The 22711-nt window shown below is 46.6% G+C and overlaps 1 protein-coding gene across 1 annotated transcript; it reads left to right on the top strand.

Annotated features, from left to right (window-relative positions):
• The first annotated feature begins 1143 nt into the window (after positions 1-1143).
• LOC100090696 (arylacetamide deacetylase-like 3) lies at positions 1144-18674 on the top strand. Its single transcript, XM_029065963.1, has 4 exons — positions 1144-1320; positions 7767-7983; positions 12485-12548; positions 17903-18674. The coding sequence occupies exons 1-4, from the start codon at positions 1144-1146 to the stop codon at positions 18672-18674; spliced, it is 1230 nt and encodes a 409-aa protein (XP_028921796.1).
• Positions 18675-22711: the final 4037 nt, after the last annotated feature.

The raw sequence follows: 22711 nt of genomic DNA, 5'->3' as shown, positions 1-22711 counted from the left end.
GGCATGTACGGCAGAGCTATTTCTCTTAGCCTTACCATTCTCACCTGCTCCACGCTATGATCCCCTCTGTCACCACTGCCATGCTCCCAAACCAGGATTTTCAGGCCTTTATGTCTACTTTCTGATGTGGGAGGGACTCCTAGTCACCTACATTGGTTTCAACCTTCTCTACATCCACCTTTCCTTGAGCTGCTCCCAAGGAACTTTGAAGAACTTCAATTTCTCCTTGCTTTCTTTTTTATCAGGGGCTACTGAGCAGGGAAAAAGCAGGGCAGAGGACATGAAGGACCCTACTGATGAGCTTGCAACAGCTCAGGGTCAGGCTTGGGGATAGAACTGTGGGGGTGTTGCAAAAGTAGCGTGGCTCAGTGGAAAGAGCCCGGGCTTGGGAGTCAGAGGTCATGAGTTTGAATCCTGACTCTGCCACTTGACAGCTGGGTGACTGTGGGCAAGTCACTTAACTTCTCTGTGGCTCAGTGACCTCATCTGTAAAATGGGGATGAAGACTGTGAGCCTCATGTGGGACAACCTGATTACCCTGTATCTGCCCCAGCACTTAGAACAGTGGTCTGTATATAGTAAGCGCTTAACAAATACCAACATTATTATTATTATTATTAGATATAGGGGAAGGTAGAGGCTGGGATGGCAGCAGTTTTTACTTTATCCCTTTGGCAAAGCTACCTTTGATTTGGCCAAGAGGATGGAAAAACCAGCCTTGAGTGCTAAAAGTGTCTTGCCCAAGCTCCCTTTGCATCTCAGAGGTAGCGTGATGAGCAGAACCTGAGTTTCTAGTCTGTTGTTTGGCAGCCCTTCCCCTTGCTTGGGTAAGGGGAGTGGAGCCTGCTACTCCAGGAGTGCCTGGGTGTTGCATCTTCCTCACAGACTTGTACAATCCCCAGCTATGTAGCCTGCCTGCTCCAGTCCAGGGCCTTGCCTCAGTCCCATTTGAGGATCTAGGAGATAGCTTGACAGGCAGTTCCACATGCAGGGAAAGGTTTAGCAGAGGAGGAAGAGGAAGAAGGAGAGGAGGAGGAGGCAAGAGCCTGTAACTAACTCAGACACCCCCTGAAAGGAGATTCCCCAGTTGCCAATCCCGACGAGCGGTCATCCCTTCTTTGGGTCTTTCCCTGGAATCTTGGCATGGGACCAGCTTGGACTCTCCTGCTCATCCTCCTGCTGGCCTGGTGCATCTTCGGCCTGGCAGTGGGGGTGGCAGTGATCGGCTATCACGTGGCCACCGCTCGAGTCCCCCCCGAGATTGGCCACCCGCTGAGGTTTCGATTCCTTCATTGTGTCTGTCTGCTTGTGGTCTGCTGGGTAAGTGTCCCTGCTCATCTGTCGTATCATGGAGCACAGGAGAAAGCTAGGGGAAAGCAGGTGAGGTCAGAGACAGGACCCATGCTCCCATGGGGATCCAGAGTGGCGCCCTCAGTCTTTGAGGCACCCTCTGTCTGAGATTCTCTAGAATTGCCTTGGAGAGTCTGGTTGGGGCCAGTTGTCGAAAGCTTCTTGAGGACAGAGATCATGTCTACCAGGTCTATTGTATTTTATCCTCCCAAAAACGTAGTACAGTGCCCTGCATATGGTTGGTACTTAATAAATACCATTGATTGATTGACTAAGTAGCAACACCTGCCTGAGAATTGGGCTGGGTCTCGAGTTCTGGAGGCTTATCAGATCCTAGGAGTAGCTGGATAATAATAATAATAATAACAACAATAGTATTTGTTAAGCATTTACTATGTGCCCTGACCCTGGGAGCCAAGAGCAGGTAGGGACAAATGGTTGACGGGCAAGTGTCAGGGATGGGAGAGTGGGTAAGCCTCTGATGACCGAACGGGGAATCTGTCAGTTCTGTACTGCAGGAGACATTGCTGTACACTCACCTGAATCATAAAGCATGGTGCAGCATGGCATTCATTCCAACTGAGTAAAGATTAGGGTAGGCTGATAGACAACAGTATTTATCCATCCCTCTATCCGGCCATCGATTTAATAATAACTGTGGTTAAGAACTTACTATGTGCCAAGCACTGTACTAAGAGCTGGGGTAGATACAAGATAAACAGGAACCATATGAGGATCACAGTTTAAGTAGGAGGGAGAACAGGGATTGAATCTCCATTTTGTGGATGAGGGAACTGAGACCCAGAGAAATTAAATGACTTGCCCAAGGTCAGATTGAGTTTTAATCCCAGGCCCTCTGACCCCCAGGCCTGTGCTCTTTCCACCAGGCCAAGCCACTTTTCTGGTTTCAGAAATAGAAACCCAACGGATTGTTTCTGACATGGTCATGGAGGGCATGGGTTGAGAGGATCAATTTAATGTTGAGAAAGAAAATAAGCCATGTGGGAAGACTACTATGAGTTGGAAAATAAATATTAGGTTGAAGCCCTGAGTGAATGAAAGAAAGAAAGAAAGAAAGAAAGAAAGAAAGAAAGAAAGAAAGAAAGAAAGAAAGAAAAAGAAAGAAAGAAAGAAAGAATGAATGGAGTGCGGGCTATCCCAGGGGACAGTGCTGGTGGTTTTCCAAAAACACATATCCTGTCCCCTGATTTAAACGCTCCCTGCCACCCCCAGCATTCCTTCCCCCACCACTCAACTATCTGGTCGACCAGTATTGGTCACCTCACATCTGAATCCATACCTGAACACACCAATCATTTCTTCTAACTGTATCCAGACTCAAATTGTTGGAATATTGCTCCCTAATTACCTAACAGTGTCCTAGCCAAGAAATGAAGTGAAAAACCTCATTCTGGCAGAACAGAAAGTATTGCTTTCCACTTGTTCCTATCCTGGTTTTAGTTTATCTGTTTGGCAACTTCTACTTTTCTTATCTGTCTTGTTCAGTTCTACACTCCCCTAGGGGGCAGGGCTTAGGTCTGGGGTTTCCTCCATCACTGCCTGTAGGGGACTGTGTTTAGTGAGTTCTCAATATAGAATGCTGATTTACTGTCCACCTGCCAGTAATAATAATAATTCTATTTGTTGAGCACTTACTGTATGCCAAGCACTGTATCGAAGGCTGACTTAGATACATGATAATCAGGTCAGACACAGTCCCACGTTCTAAGTAGGAGGGAGAACATTTATTAAATCCCCATTTTACATATAAGGAAATTAAGGCACAGAGAAGTTAAGTCACTTGCCCAAAGTCACACAGTAGGCAAGTGGAGGAGTTGGGATTGGAAGCCAGGTCCTCTGACTTGCAGGTCATGTTATTTCCCTTGACTTTGGCTGCTTCTCTGTAGCAAAGATAAACAACTGTCTACAAGGGCTCTTAAGTGATTTACTGGCCCAGAAAAGACTATAGGACTTAGTCTTAGCCTTCGACTGTTGGACAGTGTGCCTGTTCTGATTGCATCTACCCCAGTGCTTAACACAGTGCTTGGCACATAAGAAGCACTTAACAAATACTTAACAAATAACAAATACTTAACAAATGCAGAGCATTGTACTAAGTGCTTGGAAGTACAATTCAGCGGCAAATAGAGACAATCCCTGCCCACAATGGGCTCACAGTCTGGCAACATTGTGTGCCCCAGAATTGACAAATTGGTTTTGGTGCGGCCCCTGCCAGCTTCCAACAGTACCAAACATGGAGAGGCTTGTGATGTTACTTGCTTTATGCTGGGCATGTAGCTCAGCAAAATGAGGTCATAACCGCCTCCCTGCCATGCTCCTGAACCCCTGCATTCCTCTCCCAAGCACCAAGGAACCTGGGATCGCTTCTGGGATGGGGGACTCAGTAGCAAGGGCTGAGGATGGCGGAGCCTGGACATGGAAAACAATATAGATTGTAAGTTCCTTTGCTAGACTGTAAGCTCGCTAAGGGCAGGTATCAGGTCTACTTTATTTTTTAAATGATATTTGTTAGGTGCTTACTATGTGCCAGGCAACATACTAAATTCTGGGGTAGACACAAGATATTCAGGTTGGACACAGTCCCTGTCCCACATAGGGCTTAGAGTCTTAATCCCCATTTTACAGATGAGATAACTAAGACACAGAGAAATTGCATGACTTGCCTAAGGTCATATAGCAGGCAAGTGGCGTCTATTGACTCCAGTCCAGTCCAGTCCAGTCTATTGACTCCAGTCTATTCTTCATTCCACTGCCCGGATCATCTTCCTACAGAAACGCTCTGGGCATGTCACTACCCTCCTCAAAAACCTCCAGTGGTTGCCTATCAAGCTTTGTACGAAACAAAAACTCCTCACTCTTGGCTTCAAAGCTCTCCATCACCTTGCCCCCTCCTACCTCACCTCCCTTCTCTCTTTCTACTGCCCACCCCATGCACTCCGCTTCTCTGTCAGTCACCTCCTCACGGTACCCCGCTCGCTCCTGTCCCACTGTCTACCCTGGCCCACGTCCTACCCCTGTCCTGGAATGCCCTCCCTCCTCACATCCACCAAACTAACTCTCTTCCCCTCTTTAAAACTCTACTGAGAGCTCACCTCCTCCAGGAGGCCTTCCCAGACTGAGCACCCCTTTCCCTCTGCTCCTCCTCCGCTTCCCTTCCCCTCCCCTCAGCACTGTGCATATTTGTATATAATACCCTATTTGTTTTGTTAATGAGGTGTATATCTCCATTATTCTATTTATCTTGATGATGTTGTCTTGTTTTGTTCTGCTTTGCTTTGCTGTCTGTCTCCCCTATTTAGACTGTGAGCCCATTATTGGGCAGAGATCGTCTCTATCTGTTGCTGAATTGTACATTCCAGGCACTTAGTATGGTGCCCTGCACATAGTAAGCGCTCAAAAAATACTACTGAATGAATGAAAGAATGAACCGCAGACTTAACATGCCCAAAACAGGCCTCTTTACCTTCCCACCCAAACCCTGTCCTCTCCCTGACTTTCCCATCATTGTAGACGGCACCACAATCTTTCCCATCTCACAAGCCTGTAATCTTGGCAAAATCCTTGACTCCTCTCTCTCATTCATCTCACATATTCAGTCCGTCACCAAATTGTGTTGGTCCCACCTTCACAACATCGCTAGAATCCGCCCTTTCCTTTCCATCCAAACTACTACCAAGTTAATAGAATCACTCATCCTATCTTGCCTAGGTTACTGTATCAGTCTCCTTGCTGACCTCTCAGCCTCCTGCCTCTCCCCACTCCAGTCCATACACTCCGCTGCTCGGATCATCTTTTTACAAAAATGTTCAGGACATGTCACCCCCTTCCTCAAAAATCTCCAGTGGTTGCCTATCCAACTCCGCATCATACAAAAACGCTTCACCTTCGGCTTTAAAGCACTCCAACACCTTACCCCTTCTTACCCCACCTCGCTTCTCTCCATCTACAACCCAGCCCACATAGTTTGATCCTCTGGTGCTAATCTTCTCACTGTGCCTCCATCTTGCCATCTCACCTCTGACCTCTGGCCCACGTCAGACTTCTGGCCTGAAATGTCCTTCCTCCTCAAATCTGCCAGACAATTACTCTCCCCTCCTTCAAATCCTTATCGAAGGCACACCTCCTCTAAGAGGTTTTCCCAGACTAAGTCTTACTTTTCCTCATTTCCCACTCTCTTCCCCATCGCCCTGATTTGCTCCCCTTACTCTTCCCCCTCCTCTCAGCCCCACAGGACTTATGTATATAGCTGTAATTGAATTTATTGTATTGATGTCTGTTTGTCTCCCCAACTTGAATATGAGCTCGCTGTGCGCAGGGATTGTCACTGTTTATTGTACTTTCCCAAGGGCTTAGTACAGTGTTCTGCACAAAGTAAGAGTTTAATAAATATGATTGAATGAATGAATAAATAATATAATCCCACAGCACTCTGATACTCACCCAACCCTCACCTCTGCTGCTTCCCCGATCTCTAACATTTTAATAATCTGTCTCCCTGACCAGATTGTAAACTCCTTGAGGGCAGGGATTGTGTCTACCAACTCTATTGTATTGTGTTCTCCCAAATGCTTCGTACAGTGCTCTACACACAGTCAGCTGCTCAATAAATACCACCAATTTCCTGGAAACAGGACAGCCCGATTTCAAGCCTGGTGAATGTTCACTCTGATAAGTGCTGGCAGCAGAGCAGTCCTGGGGCTGGTAGGGCCCCAGTTTCTTGGACTTTCCAGGGTCCAAGGTGGGTGAGGATGATTTCCTGGCTGCACTGCTGCTCTCGAAGCCCCGCCCCCTCCATGCTCTAGATCCTTCCTCAGCCTGCACCAACCCCCAGTTATTGTAAGCCCATTGTGGGCAGAGAATGTGCCTGTTTATTGTTATAGCGAACTCTCCCAAATGCTTAGTACAGTGCTCTTCACATAATAAGCACTCAATAAATACAACCTACTGACTGACTGTTGCTTCCATTGGTCAAACAATCAATGGTATTTATTGAGCATTTACAGTATGCCATGCACTGTACTAAGTGATGATGATGAAGATGATGATGGTATTTATTAAACCCTTACTATGTGCCAGGCACTGTTTAAAGTGCTGGGGTGGATACAAGATAATCAGGTTGGACCCAGTCCATGTCCTACATGGGGCTCACAGTTTCCAGATGAGGTAATTGAGGCCCAGAGAAGTGAGGTGACTTGTCCGAGGTCACACAGCAGACATGTGTGGAGCTGAAATTAGAACTCAGGTTCTGTTGACTCCCAGGCCCATGCTCTATACATTAGGCCATGTTGAATTGATAGATATGTTCCCTGCCAGCAAGGAGTCTGCAATCTTTTGCAGGCACCAGTTCGGTGGTGATGAGGATGGGGAAACCCTGAAGCAGCCAGCCCAGAGGTGGGGTCATTTCATGGTTTCTTCTGCAAGGACACTTCCCAGGATTCAAGCATGTCACGAGCCCCTGGTTCGTACCAACCAGGATCTCCCTGGACCGGGGGAGCCTCCGTGACATCTAGTAAAGTCAAACTCCACCTCTGATCATCAGGGTTACTGTGGAAAGTTTTTATTTAGTTTTACCAATGTGCAAGGGAGTGATCCATGCACACACACTCACCCACTCACTCCACCAAGGGTCCAATACCAGTCCGCTGGTCAAGGGAGCCCATTCTGCCAATGCTTCTTCGCTCTGCTTCCAAGTGATGATGATGACGGTACTTATTAAGCGCTTACTATGTGCCAAGCATCGTTCTAAGCGCTGAGCACTGTTCCCAGTGCTGCTGCCTTCTGCTGCAGTGATGCTCTCAGCGTGTTTCCTTCTTGCCTCTCCTCTGTGTGTCTCTGCTCCAGATGCTTTCCTCACAATTCAAAATGACCACTTTTTATCAGCCTTAGGCATGTTACTGGATAGAACAGGGAGAGAAAGCCCCACCTCCTTCCATGCTCCACCCCCAGAGGCCAGCAATCATCTGTTTTAGACAGAGCCCATTAATCACTTCAAGAGTCTCTTCCTTGTTTTGGTTCACAGGATCACCAACAGTCACTAATAAGGCAGCTTGCTGTGGCCTCACCACAGAGCAGTGTGGCCTAGAGGATAGAGCATGGGCCTGGGAGTCAGAAGGGTTTAAATTCTAATCCCAGCTCCACCACTTGTCTCCCATGTTGACCTTGGGCAAGTCATTTAACTTCTCTGTGCCTCAATTACCTCATCTTTAAAATGGATATTAACAGTGTGAGCCCCTTGTAAGACAATCTGATTACCTTGTATCTACTTCAATGCTGAGTACAGTGCCTGGCACATAGTAAACTCTTAACAAATACCATTAAAAAAAAAGGATGGCCTGTGCCTGCAGATGGCAGGGTAGACATGACAGGATGGACATCTTTTTCTCCTCTCCTTGCAGGGGCTGATTTTTGAGAAAATGGGGCTCTGTAGTATGGCTAAATTCACCCGCTTCATGCATGATCTGAATGTGAGAAGGCAGGATCCTGCACTCCACATCACGAACACGTGTTTCGGGCCCGTGCCAGTGAGAGTGTATCAGCCGAAGGCACGTGCTCCAGGCCCACGGTGTGGCATCATCTTCTGTCATGGAGGAGGCATCGTGCTCGGGAGTCTTGGTAAGAAAGAAACCAACCCAACCATGCTAAAAGTCAGCTTTTCACCGACTAGGCTCCAGATGGTTTAAAGAGAGGAGAAGTTCTCCATTCTGAGATCTTCCCTGGTCCAGCTCAATGTAGGCTCAGCTTGTTTGGGTCCTGTTCATTGAGATTAACTAATCAACTATATTTATGGGGAGTCAAATAATAATAGTATCTGTTAATAACAATATTTATAATAATAATAGTAATAGTGGAATTTGTTAAGCACATACTATGTTCCAAGCACTGTGATAAGTGCTGGGGTAGAGAAAAGAGAATCAGGTTCTACATGGGACTCACAGCCCAGATAGGAGGAAGAACAGGTACTGAATCCTCCTTTTGCAGATGAGGGAACTGAGGCCCAGAGAAATGTAGTGACTTCCCTAGGTCATACAACAGGTAAGTGGTGGAGCCGGGATTAGAACCCAGGTCCTCTGACTCCCAGGCTCTTTTCACTAGGCCACACCGCTTCTCTAAGTACTTACTATATGCCAAGCATAGGACTAGGTGTTAGGGTAGTTACAATATGATTAAAATGGACACAGTCCTTGTGCCAAATGGAGCTCCCAGTCCAAGTTGGGAGAGAGAATGGGTATTTTAATTCCCATTTTACAGTTAAGGGAACTGAGTCACAGGTAAGTTAAATGACTTACTCAAGGTCACACAACAGACCAATAACAGAACTGGGATGAGAACCCACATCTCCTGTCTCCCAGGAAAATTCTCTGTCCACTAGCTCACACTGCTTTTCTTAGAGAGTTTACTAAGTGCTTAGCACTTGGAGGTTCAGCAGCTACAAAACACACATTCTCTTCCCTCAAGGAGCTTGCAGTCTAACAGAAGAGTTTATAATCTAGAGTCCAAGTACCAAAAAGAATCACATGAGTTCTTCCATATCTGGGTATATAATAATAATAATGTTGGTATTTGTTAAGCGCTTACTATGTGCCGAGCACTGTTCTAAGCGCTGGGGTAGACATAGGGGAATCAGGTTGTCCCACGTGGGGCTCACAGTCTTAATCCCCATTTTCCAGATGAGGGAACTGAGGCACAGAGAAGTGAAGTGACTTGCCCACAGTCACACAGCCGACAAGTGGCAGAGCTGGGATTCGAACTCATGAGCCCTGACTCCAAAGCCCATGCTCTTTCCACTGAGCCACGCTGCTTCTGACCCTCCTTCACCCACAGAAACCCAAATATCGACCAAGCACTTCCTGGCATATAGTGTAAATGTGGTCACTCCAAAGAGCAAGTTAAACAGACTTAGTTACCAACAGCAGCATGCTTTTTACAAAAATACAGTATTATTAAGTGCTTACTATGTGCCAGGCACTGTACTAAGTGCTGGGGTAGATACAAGATAATCAAGTTGGTCACAGTCCATTTCCCACATGGATCTTACAATCTTAATCCCTATTTTATTGGTGAGGTAACTGAGGCCCAGAGAAGTTAAGTGACTTGTCCACAGTCACAGAGTCATACAGTAGACAAGTGCCCAAACCGTTACTATGTTAATACAATCACTCATCCTATCCTGACTGGATTACTGCGTTAGCTTCCTTTCTGACCTCGCAACCTCCTGCCTTTCCCCACTTCAGTCCATACTTCACTCTGCTGACTAGATTATCTTTCTGCAGAAATGTTCAGGGCATGTCACCCCACTGCTCAAAAATCTCCATTGCTTGTCTGTCCATCTCCATATCAAATGAAAACTTCTCACTATTGCCTTCAAAGCTCTCCATCACCTTGCCCCTTCTTACCTCACCTATCTTCTCTCCTTCTAAATCCCAGCCCACACACTCCCCTCCTCTGGTGCTAACCATCTCACTGTGCCTTGTTCTCCCTTGTCTCACTGCCAAACCCTGGCCTGTGTCCTACCTCTGGCTTGGAACTCCCTTCCTCCTCAAATCAGCCAAACAATTACTCTTACCCCCTTCAAAGTCCTACTGAAGGCTCACCTCCTCCAAGAGGCCTTCCCAGACTAAGCCCCCTTTTCCTCAGCTCCCCTTCGTTTCCCTGTCACCTTGACTCACTCTCTTTGCTCTTACCCCTGTCTCCCCACCTCACAGCACTTATGTATATATGTACATATCTATAATTCTATTTATTTATATTGATGCCTGTTTACTTGTTTTGATATCTGTCTCCCTCCTTCTAGATTGTAAGCCCAGTGTGGGCAGGGATTGTCTCTCTTTATTGCTGAATTGTACTTTCTAAGCACTTAATATACTGCTCTGCACACAGTAAAAGCTCAGTAAATCTGATTGAACAAATGAATGAAAGTGGCAGAGCAGGGATTAGAACCCAGGACTTGCTGACTCCCAGGCCCATGCTTTATCCACTAGGCCATGCTGCTTCTAAATGAAGACAGACACAACAACCCAGAGAAATACTTGTGAAAACAGTGACAGCTACAGAGCAATGACCATGCTACTGCCCCTTCTAAAACTGGGCACACAATTATGGTATTTACAGAGTGTTTACTATGTGCCAAATAGAGTGCTAAGCACTGGAATAGATTCTTTTTTAGTTTTTATTTGTTAAGTGCTTACTATGTGCCGGGCACTGTTGTGCACACTGGGGTAGATACAAGCCAATTTTCTGAGGCACAGAACAGTTAAATGGCTTGTCAACAGGCACACAGCAGATAAATTGCAGAGCAGGAATTAAAACCCAGGTCCTCGGACTTCCAGGCCCACCCTTTATCCACCAAGCCATGCTGCTGATACAAAATAATCAGAGCAGACCCAAAATTCCCATCTCACAAAGGCCCATACTCTGAGAGGTTGGGAGAGTAATTTATCCCTATCTGCCTGTTGCGTGACCTTGAACAAATCACTTAACTTCTCTGTGCCTCAGTTTCCTCATCTGTAACCTGGGGATTTAATACCCGCTCTCCCTCCTACTCAGACTGTGAGCCGCAAGTGGGACAGGAACTCTGTCCAACCTGATTAACTGGTATCTATCCCAGTGCTTAGAACAGGGCTTGACGTGGTAAGCACTTAACAAATATAGAGAAACTATTTTTTATTATTTTGAAGATAATGAAGCACAAGTGAGTGACTTGTCCAAGGCCACATGGCAGGCCGAGGATGGAGATTTCCAGCTCCATGCTCTTTCCTTATTGGTGTTTTTGGCCTTTGCAGCATCTTGCACTATATTGCTTGGTGTCACAAGCCTCCTGAAATCTCAGGCTTAGGAAAACACCACCTTTCCCTTCTGACTGGCAGCTGGTCTGTCGCTGTTGTCTTCCAACAGACAAACACGGTGCCAGGATGTTTGAGATTGTGTCTCACTGTGGCTTTAAGATATTGAAACTGTCCTCCCCGCCTGCTACTCCCTTCGTTGGGAATTCTTTCTGCAGCCGCTTTGGTCCCCTGTTGTTCATTCTCCCTGCCTGCCTGCCTAAGTGCTGGTGAGCGAATCACTTTTCAGACCTCAGTGCAGCTGATCACTTTGGCTATCCACGGTGTGGAGTTAAGGATAGAATTTTTTCCTAAGCCACTCTGCCAGCTCTTGGACAATTCCAAGGCTGCCTGCAAACTTACTGGCAGGTTGGGGGAAGTCCTGGGGTTGTCCCTGGGATCTGTATGAGCTTGGGACACTGGGTTTGGGCCATAGGTGTTCCTCTTGGGGGTATCCAGGCTGGATCTAGCTTAGCCCCTGCTCTGGGAAGTCCCATGGGACACTTAGGTGAAACACTGGGTTTGTCAGTTCCAGTCCAAACCAGGATCCTCAGGCATCTCTTCTGCACCAAAAGACCAGGGGATTCTGGGAAGGCTCCCAAATCATCCCAGTCAGAGTCCCCAAACCAGAATGAACCCCATTAGAAATCTGCCATCTTAAACTGGTTCCCCCAAACCCTTTCAAACCCTGGGTAGTCTGTGGTAGTCCCAGAGGTGCCATGGGATTCAGGCTCACCCAACCATGACCACATATGGCATGGTGTTTGATAACATCAGAATTTTGGCAAGTTGTGAGGCCCTGGACTGTGGTTGGTCCAGTTGCTGCAGGCATGGAGAAAGTGGCCACTAGAAGCTGGTCTGGAGAAAGTTTGGTGCCACATTGTCACTATCCTCTTTTTATTGGTATTTGTTAAGTGCTTACTGTGCCAAGCACTGTTCTAAGCGCTTGGAAAAGTACAAGTCCCTGTCCCAGGTAGAGCTCACATTCTAAGTCAGAGGGAGGAGGATTTAATCCCCATTTTACAGACTAGGTAACTGAAGCGCAGAAAAGTTAAATGAGTCACACAGAAACCAAGTGGTGGAGCTGGAATTAGAATCCTCTACCTGTTGGCACCTAAAGACTCACTGGTCTAATTGAATCATTTTCCACTTCTGGATATCCATTTTCTCTGTTCAGAGAGCAGCACTTCCTGGGGGTTTGGGCACCGGTTGAAAACTGTGGCTGAGATAGATGGGAAAAATCATTCTTACCCCTGTTAATGCCATGTGGCAGCTGACAATTATTTGTTTTCCAGATTTCTACCAAAAGATATGCTGCTATTTGGCTCGGGAATGTGATGCTGTGCTCCTATCCATTGGGTGAGTGAGTTCTGGATAGAGTGAGGAGAGAAACAGCGTAGTCTAGGGGAAAGAGCGCAGGTTTGGGAGTCAGAGGACCTGGCTTCTGTTTTGTCACTTGCCTGCTGTGTGACCTTAGACAAGTCACTTAACTTCTCTTTGCCTCAGTTACCTCATCTATAAAGTGGGGATTAAGACTGGGAGCCCTATGTGGGACAAGGACTGTGTCCAACCTGATTATCTTGTCTATACCCCAGTGTTTAGTTTATTGCCCAGCACAAAGTAAAAGCTTAGCATATATTATTCTCATCATCATCATCATCATCATTATTAATAAGGGCAAGGTGATTACTGATGGCTACAGCCTTTTCTCCACTCCAAGGCCCACCAGCTTCTGCCCACTCCTAATGTCCTGAGGTCCCAGCCATAAACAGCCATAACTTGTGCTCAATGTGTTTATCTCCTTCTTCCCTTCTCTGGAACTTCCTTTGATTCTTGGGCCCCAATGGGCAAAAATCACATCTCTTTCTTCAGTCACCCCCTCAGCAGCTAAGGTGAGGTTCTGCATATAGGGCATGGCTCCTGCTTTCAGCTCTCTCTAGACTGTGAACTAGTTGTGGGCAGGAATGTGTCTGTTGTTATATTGTACTCTCCCAAGTGCTAACACACAGTAAGTGATCAATAAATACGATTTAATGAATAAATGAATGAATGGAAGGCTGGGCTCCTCTGAGTTGAGATAATCTGTAGATTGGCAGACAATCCACCCCTCCCTTCACACATTTTGGCAGCTTGGACAGGGATAGATCAGGGGGACAGCGGGCACTTGGCTCAAGAGTGACCCAATGCACCAGACTGAGCCCTTTGTGGGTCAAAATTACAGGGTCTGGCCAGGCCAGAGTCCAGTTTAAAAGACCCGAGGACTTACCTGGCTGAACATGTTTTGTTCTTGACATCTGAGTGGGATTAGAGGCTGCAGCTGAGAACCTCCCAGGGGCTCATACCCCCCTGCAACCCTCCTTCTTGTCCCACGGATGGGATTTTGGATTAAAAAAAAATCAACAGCCCATCATCTGACTCTTTCCCTCCTTCCATGCTTCCCCTGCTCTTTGTATTACCTTGTTGAAATATTCAGGGACCGAATAAATATTGCTGAACAGATTTGCTTCCCTGGTGGGCAGGTGGAGAGAGAGAGAGAGTAATAATAATGTTGGTATTTGTTAAGCTCTTACTATGTGCAGAGCACTGTTCTAAGCACTAAGGTAGAGAAGCAGCATGGCTCAGTGGAAAGAGCCCGGGCTTCGGAGTCAGAGGTCATGGGTTCGAATCCCAGCTCGGCCACTTGTCAGCTGTGTGACCGTGGGCAAGTCACTTCACTTCTCTGGGCCTCAGTGACCTCATCTCTAAAATGGGGATTAACTGTGAGCCTCACGTGGGACAACCTGATCACCCTGTATCTACCCCAGCACTTAGAACAGTGTTCTGCACATAGTAAGCACTTAACAAATACCAACATTATTATTATCATTAGTGGAAGGAGGCGGGAAAAAGACTTCCATAATAAAAATAATAATTATGGTATTTGATAAGCACTTACTATATGTTAGGTACTATACCATGCTCTGGGATGGTTACAAGCAAATCAAGCTGGACACAGTCCCTGTCCCACCTAGGGTTCACGGTCTTAATCCCCATTTTATAGATGAGATAACAAGCATGGAGAAATGAAATGACTTGTCCAAGGCCACACAGCAGACAAGAGGCATAGTCAGGATTAGAACCCATGACCTTCTGACTCCCAGGCTCATGCTCTATTCACTAAGCCATACTGCTTCCCATGCATTTACTTTGTATATGCTCAAATCTGTCCCATGTGCGGGCAGGCAGTTGTATGGCTCAGGTGGTCACTGGAGGGGAGTGTAAGCGAATGAGCTCCTTTCCTATTAAGGGTGAAGGGGAGAGCCAGGAGGCCAGCACCTCAGGGAAGGGGCCCATTTGTCCAAAGGTGATCAGACCTCAAGAAAAGGATACTCATTTGTCTTTCAGATGCAGCAAGAGAGAGAGAGATCAATTCCATCACCTTCTCCATTCTATAATAATAATAATGAATAATTCTGATATTTATTAAGTGTTTACTATGTGCCAGGCACTGTACTAAGCTCTGGGATGGATACAAGCAAATTGGGTTAGACAGAGCTCCTGTCCCACATGGGACTCACAGTGTCAATTCCCATTTTACTGATGAGTTAACTGAGCCATTGAGAAGTGAAGTGACTTGCCCAAGATCACACAACAGACACATGGTAGAGCCGGGATTAGAACCCATGACGTTCTGACTCTCAGGCCCGTGCTCTAGCCACTGTACCATGCTGCTTCTATCTCCTCCTCACCGTTTCAGTGTGAGGTGTGGCGAGCCCAGCCACTTAACGAGTTTTCCACTGCTGCAACCTTTCCCTGCACACCTCAACTCTTGTTCCTCAGCCCCAGCCTAGTCCAGACTAATACTTACGGTACTTGTTAAGCACTTACTATTTTCCAGGCACTGTTTTAAGCGCTGGGGTAGGTACAAGCAATTTGGGTTAGACACACTGTCCACTCCTATTCCTGGCACCTCTACCTGAGCTGGGAACCATTCTCTTGCTTTGGCCCTGCCTTTCCTCTTAAGAGGTGTCTTGGAGCTGCAAAGGGAGCAGAGAGACATTAAGCTTCAAATACTGAATCTAGCCCATCTGGTATTTTGGGAGTTGCAGTGTGGCCTAGTGGATAGAGCATGGGCCTGGGAGTCAGAGAACCTGGATTCTAATCCCAGCTCTGCCATTTGCAGAGTGATCTTGGGCAAATCACTTAACTTGCCTGTGCCTCAGTTTCCTCACCTGTGAAATGGGGATTAAATCCTACTCCCTCCTACTTAGTCTGTGGACCCCAGGTGGAAATCACAGTGTCCAAGTGGATTATCTCATATCTTCCCCAGCACTTAGTACTGTACTTGGCACATAGTAAGCACTTAACCAGTTCCATAATTATCATCTCTACAACTCTATGGCCAGAAACCCAGGAGAGCAACCATTGTTAGCCCAAGTTTAATCTTGGGTTTTGAATACTCTAAACTCAGAGAACCGGGCACTACAATCCCTGCTGCTCCAGTGGAACTCTCACTCACTACCTTAGTGGTTTCCAAAGGTCCCTAAGACCCTGGGATAGCCCATCACCATTCATCTATCACTGGTGTTTGTTGAACCCAACTGAATAAGCTCAATATGAGCAGGGAAAGTGACTGTTAATTCTGTTGATTGTGCTCTCCCAAGTGCTTAGTACAGTGTTCAGCACATAGCAAATGCTCGATAAATTACACTGATTGCTTAAGTGTAAAGCACTAAACTGAGAACCTGGGAGAGTACAACAGAGGCAAGATGCCACAGAGTATAAGCTCTCCTTGGGCAGGGAATACCCTGTCAGTATGGCACTTGGAGAGTTTCAGTACTCTCCCGGTCTCGACTACGGGAGGGAGAGTCAAGCCAAGGCACACCCATTCAATTCCTAGCTTGGGCAGTGGCTAACAAGTGGAAGGCAATCTGCTACAAGTCAAAACTCACCTGTGCTGGGCAGCAGCATCATGGGAGAGAGCCGAGAGTGGAGACTCAAGTTTACTGTGCAGCAGGCAATTTTTACCAAGATAACTCTGTGGATACACTACCAGAACGATTACAGTCGGAGATGGGGCGTTCTGGGAGAGATGTGTCCTTGGAGTCACTATGTGTCGGAGACGACTCCACAGTAGAAGACAAGACAAGACAAGGGCAGGGAATGTGTTGTGCAACTCTTGTACTTTGCCAAGCACTTAGAACAGGGCACTGCACCCAGTGGGTGTTCATTCATTCAATCATATTTATTGAGAGCTTAGTGTGTGCAAAGCTCTGTACTAAGATCTTGGGAGAGTACAATATAAAGATAACTGTGTGACCGTGGGCAAGTCACTTCACTTCTCTGTGCCTCAGTTACCTCATCTGTAAAATGGGGATTAACTGTGAGCCTCACGTGGAACAACCTCATTACCCTGATTCTGTCCCAGCGCTTAGAACAGTGCTCTGCAGCTAGTAAGTGCTTACCAAATACCAACATTATTATTATAACAATAAACAGACATATTCACTGCCCACAACGAGCTTACAGTCTAGTGTTAGGGAGACAGGCATCAATATAAATAAATACATTACAGATATTTACATAAGTGCTTTGGGGCTGGGAGGGGGGAAGAACAAAGGGACCAAGTCAGAGTGACGCAGAAGGAGTGGGAGGAGAGGAAAGGGGGCTTAGTTTGGGAAGGCTTCGTGAAGGAGATGTGCCTTCAATAAGGTTTTGAAAGGAGAGAGAGTAATTGTCTGTTGGAGTGGAAGAGGGAAGGCATTCCAGGCCAGAGGCAGGACAGGGGCTAGGGGTTGGCAGTGAAACAGGCTAGATCTAGGCACAATGAGAAAGTTAGCATTAGAGGAACAAAGTGTGCAGGCTGGGTTGTAGAAGGAGAGAAGCGAGGTGAGGTAGGAGGGGGCAAGGTGGTGGGCTGCTTTAAAACCACTGCTGAGGAGTTTTTCTTTGATGAGGAGGTGGATGGGCAACCACTGGAGTTTTTTGAGGAGCGGGGTGACATGTTCTGCAAGCAGAGTGAAGTATGGTCTGGAGTTGGGATAGTCAGGAAGCTGGGAGGTCAGCAAGGAGGTTGATGCAGTAATCGATGTGAGATAGGATGAGTAATTTTATTAACATGGTAGCAGTTTGGATGGAGAGGAAAGGGCAGATTTTAGACAAAGAAGGTGGGACTGACAAGATTTTAGTGATAGATTGAAAATGTGAGTTGAAAGAGAGAGGAGTCAAGGATAATACCAAAGTGATAGGTTTGTGAGACAGGAAGGATGGTGGTGCCATCTACAGGGATGGGAAAGTCGGGGGAGGACAGGGTTTGGGTGGGAAGTTAAGGGGTTCTGTTTTGGACATGTTAAGCTTGAGGTGATAGGAGGACATGCAAGTAAAGATTTTCAGTAAATACCATTAGCACTACAAGTGATGAGAAACAGCATGGACAAGTGGATAGAGCACAGTCTTAGTTCTAAATCTGGCTCCTCCACCTGCCTGCTCTGTGACCATGGGCAAGTCACTTGACCTCTCTGTGCTTCAGTTACCTCATCTGTAAAATGGGGATTAAAACTGTGAATGTGAGCCCTATGTGGAACTTGGACTTTACCCAACCTGATTACTTTGTATCTACCCCAGCACATAGGACAGTGACTGGCAATCACTTAACAAATGCCATTAAAAAAAGCTCCCTGTCCTCAAGAAACTCACGATCTAACTAACGGATGGCCGTCGCTCTTGGTTTCCAGATACCGACTGTCTCCAGAACACAAGTGTCCCACCGGGCTGGAGGATTGCCTCAGGGCCTCTGAACATTTCCTGAAGACCCTAAAGGACTATGATGTAGACCCAGCCCGCCTAGTTGCCATGGGGGACAGTGTTGGAGGGTCCCTGGCCACAGCCATCTGCCAGGATTTCGTATGCCGGCCCGGGCTCCCCAGGCTGCGGGCCCAGGTCTTGATCTACCCATTTCTGCAGGGGGTGGATTTTCAGCTGCCCTCCTTTCAGCAGAACCAGTCAGTCCCTCCCCTCAACCAGTTTTTAACCGTCTACTGTGTCACCACCTATCTGGGAGTGGACTCAACGCTGATCGAAGCAGTCTCCAAGGGTGCCCACGTGTCTCCCGAGATGCGGACCAAGCTTAGGAGGTGGCTGGGGATGGACAACCTCCCAGAGAAATTTACGAAGGGCTACCGGCCCCCACGCCCCGCCCCATTCAGAGAGGACGTGTACCAGGTGGTCAAACAAGTCTTTGCTTCCACCATTTCTCCCTTGCTGGCTGAAGACGACATTATTTCCCAGCTCCCAGAGACCTGCCTGATCAGCTGTCAATTTGACAGCCTCAGGGATGATGGGCTGCTCTATAAGAAGAGGTTGGAGGACCACGGTGTGCCTCTGACTTGGCATCACATGGAGGACGGGTTTCACGGGGTCATTAACACCTTTGACATTGGTTTGGCTTCTTTACCCTGCGGAAAGAGAATCTTGGATCTTGTGGTTGGCTTCGTGAAGGGCTTGTGACTCACTCTCTCCTCTTTTTCTCTGGGCATCTTCCCCCACTCCCAGAGGACAAGCAAGTGATTGGGAGGGGGTCTGGAACTTTGTCCTGAGCTCAGAGAGGTGGTCAGGAAATCCAGAGCAGGATGGGTCAGCCAGGGGTCAGCCAGATTGTGCCCCTGCATTAAAGGGCCAGGCTTAAGAGGTGATAAGGAAATGGAGTTGTGCAAATGGAAAGGGGAAATCTAATTAAGCTTCTAGGATTGACTGGGAGAAGATTTTCTTCAGTCCAGAGGGATTGTTTAGGTTTTTTTTTTAATTCTACCCTTGACATCATAAATAAATCCTAGCCAGCTGCCATATAATTTACTAGCCTGAATATGTTCAGCTTGTCCCTATCATTACCCACTTTGGGGTAGATATGGTGAGTAAAGATGACTTCCTCTAGCTGGAAGAAATGCTGATTGCTTTAAAAAAATGGTATTTGTGAAGTGTTTACTATGTACTTGTCACTTCTAACACAGGGCACAATTTAATCAGGTCAGACACAATTCCTGTCCCACATGGGGCTAATACTCAAAGTAGAAGGGAGAACAGGTACTGATTCCCCATTTTACAGTTGAGTCACAGATACATTAAATGACTTGCCCAATGTCACACTGCAGCCAAGTGACAGAGCAGAGATTGAAACCCAGGCTCTCTGACTCCCAGGCCTGTGCTCTTTCCACTAAGCCCATACTTCCCATCCTTCCTGATTGCACTTACATTTCCTATTCCTGGGGGTACTAAAGATGGTTGGGTTGGAGGACTGGTGGATGGAGATGGTGGAAGTTACCCTTTGTTGTAAAGCTGATTGAGTGTGTGAAATCCAGGAAGGCAGCGGGGGGACGGGACCCCAGGGACAGTAGACATTGCATGTTCTTCTGGGTCAGCTAAAACACTGAATGAGTAGTTTGGATCGAAGTCTGAATGAAAGGCCCTCGAGGTAGCCTTGGGGGCCTATCAGTGCAATGGAAAGTTGGGGCTTCAGATTACAGGGAGGTGAGGTGAAGGGTGTCATTCTCTTTGGGCTTTCTTGGATAATTTTCAGATTAGTCTGGAACCCAGAAATATTGGGGAGACAAGGGGTATGACAGGAGGGTGACAGGCTTGCAATTTCTAGTTCAGTACCTCAGTGTGAACTGGGTGAAAACTTCAGTTTTTAAATTCACAGTCTCTATGAATTTGACATCCTGCTCCAGATTCCAGAGCAGACCATTCCTTCATTCATTCAATCATATTTATTGAGCGCTTACTGTGTGCAGAGCATTGTACTAAGTGCTTGGGAGAGTACAGTATAACAATAAACAGACACATTCCCTGTCCACAACGAGCTCACAGTCTAGAGGGAGAGACAGACATTGATATAAATAAATTACAGGCATGTATCTAAGTGCTGTGGGTCTGGGAGGTGGAGATGAATGAAGGGAGCAAGTCAGGGCAGCGCAGAAGGGAGAAGGTGAAGAGGAAAGGAGGGCTTAGTCAGGGAAGGCCTTTTGGAGGAGGTGTACCTTCAATAAGGCTTTGAAGGGTGAGAGAGTAATTGTCTGTTGGATTTGAGGAGGAAGGGTGTTCCAGGTGAGTGGTAGGATGTGGGCGAGAGGTTGATGGTGAGATAGACGATATCGAGATACAGTGAGAAAATTAACAGTAGAGGAGTGAAATATGTGGGCTGGGTTGTAACAGGAGAATAGCAAGTAGATCAGCACTTTGAACCAACACCCTGGATTCTAAGTCAGTGCTGTGGTGGCTAGGTGAAAGCACTGAGTTTAGGTTAGTAGTTTAGTAAGTAGGCTAAAGTCAGTGGAGAAGGGGTTCTAGGTCAGTGGTCTAGTTCTTTTGAAGTTCCAGATTCTAGGTCCAGAACTGCAGCAAACATTTTGCGGGGAGCTCTAGCAAGTGCCCTGGCTGGTCTTGAGCCTCAGTTCCTTCATTTTGAAAAGGGTTTGCTCATGTGTGATCATGGAAGATGAATTATTATCAAATCAGCATTAGCTCTCTGTAGCCATTCAAAAGTGCTCCAAACATTTTTATCATAAACAAAGGGAAAACCAGTAGTAGAAGAGTTTGGGAGATGTCAGGGGTCAGTGCAGTTCACCTCTGCAAACACCTGACAATATTAAATCATTTTAACCACAGACCTTTGGCCTACGTGATTGACTCCAGGCCTGCTGTGAGCATGAGCAAGCATGTCTAGTGCTGCTACTGCCAGCACGTTGGCTCCAGGTGGATCGTAAATCTGTGACTGTTTCATCTGTCTGTAGGGGTAGCCACCATCCCTCATCATCGCCTAGAGATAAATCCCCTCCAACCCTCCTGACCCTTTTCCCATCAGCTTTTGGTTGCCACATGCCCATGCAGTGCTCCCCAAACCACAAAATGGTGGTGGAGCCTGTCCCAGGGTCCCGACTAAAGAGATCAGAGCTTTAAAATTTTCAGGGCCTTTTACTGTATTTCCCTGAAGCCAGTTCTCACCACCGTTCTCTCTCTTTCTCTCTCTCTCTCTTTCTTTCCCTCTCACATCTCCTCTCACTTTCTCCCTCTCTCACGCCACTTCAGTTCACCCTGATGGGGATCTGCCCTCTCTAAGGCTCTTCACACAGCCCGCCCAGTGAAGGTATGATGCAATGAGCGTGGCTTAGTTGGCTGATGGACTGATTGTATGCCAGGTCCTCATTGTTTGTGATCTTGTCTTTCCATCTGATGTTAATTTTCATGGTGCTCAGCTGATATTCTTGGAACTACCCTAGGAATCAGTGTCATCCATGCAAACTCCAAGCTTCCCACACAAAATATAAGGCCTGACAACTGCTCTTTAAACCAGTCAGTCAGTGGTATTTATTTAGTGCTTACTGTACTAAGTGCTTGAGAGAGTCCAAAATAAGAGAGTATTTATTCATTCAATCATATTTATGGAGCACTTAGCACTTACTGTGTGTAGAGTACTATACTAAGCACTGGGGAGAGTCCAAAATAAGAGAGTTCAGTCAGTGAATCAACGGTATTTATTGAGCAATTACTGTGTGCAGAGAACTCTACTAGGCACTGGTGAGAGTACAATACAAGAAAGCTGGTAGATACTTTCCCTGACCAAAAGGAGCTTACCATCTAGAGAGGGAGACAGACATTAAAATAAATTACAGATGCATACTTAAGTGCTGTGGTGCTGAAGGTGGGGTGAACATAAAGTGTTTTGGTTTTATCAGAAGCTTGATGCTATGTTGGTTCCACAGCCTCATTTAGTCTCTCAAAGAACAACCTAGCCATCTGGATTCAGGTTTCCTGATTCCCAGAGTCATATTCTTTATGCTGGACCAAAAGCAGCTGCTTTACACTGAATGCCTCTTATCAAGAAGCCCACACACAAAGCATGCAGTCTCATTAGAACCAGTCTTCAAAATAAGCAAAGTGCTACATTCTCTTAGAATTAGCCAGAAGAAGACCAAGACCATTTACCAGCCAACATTTGGCAAAACCACAGGCCAGGATCTTCATCCATGACACAAAATTAGATGGCGTCACCCAATTCCATTACTCAGACAGCAGATTGCTCAGGGATACCAGGTTAAAGAGGTAGAAAACTGAATCAAGATGGCTAGGTTGTTCTTAGAGAGACTGAATGAGTAAAGCAACATGATCCCTGCCCTCAAGCAGTTTGCAGTCTAGTTGGGGAGGTGGACACTAAAATAATTTGCAGATAGAAGGAGAAAAAGACAGCGATCATGTCGCTTCTCTCAAATGTACTCTCTCTAGAACTTAGTACGGTGCTTTGTACACAACATTCACTCAAGAGGGAAGAAATGGGATTGTAGAGAGTCAAGAAGTGAGTTTGAGGATAAGATGTGAAGGCAGCAGGTATGTACAACACATTTGAGGTGATTGATGATGATGATGGTATTTGTTAAGTGCTTACTATGTGTCAAGCACTGTTCTATGCGCTGAATAATTATTATTATTGTATTTGTTAGGTGCTTACTATGTGCCATGCACTCTACTGGGGTGGATACAAGCAAATCGTGTTG

The sequence above is a fragment of the Ornithorhynchus anatinus genome, chromosome 5, assembly GCF_004115215.2.
Source record: "Ornithorhynchus anatinus isolate Pmale09 chromosome 5, mOrnAna1.pri.v4, whole genome shotgun sequence".
Classification (NCBI taxonomy): domain Eukaryota; kingdom Metazoa; phylum Chordata; class Mammalia; order Monotremata; family Ornithorhynchidae; genus Ornithorhynchus; species Ornithorhynchus anatinus.
Note: the sequence above shows the minus strand (reverse complement) of the source record. Positions and strands in the feature narration are given on the sequence as shown.

Bases quoted from the DNA above. Each gene is read 5' to 3' on its own strand.
- LOC100090696 (XM_029065963.1), top strand. From the start codon at position 1,144: ATGGGACCAGCTTGGACTCTCCTGCTCATCCTCCTGCTGGCCTGGTGC. The intron at 1,321-7,766 runs GTAAGTGTCCCT...CTCTCCTTGCAG, and splicing joins GTCTGCTTGTGGTCTGCTGG to GGGCTGATTTTTGAGAAAAT. The intron at 7,984-12,484 runs GTAAGAAAGAAA...TTTGTTTTCCAG, and splicing joins CATCGTGCTCGGGAGTCTTG to ATTTCTACCAAAAGATATGC.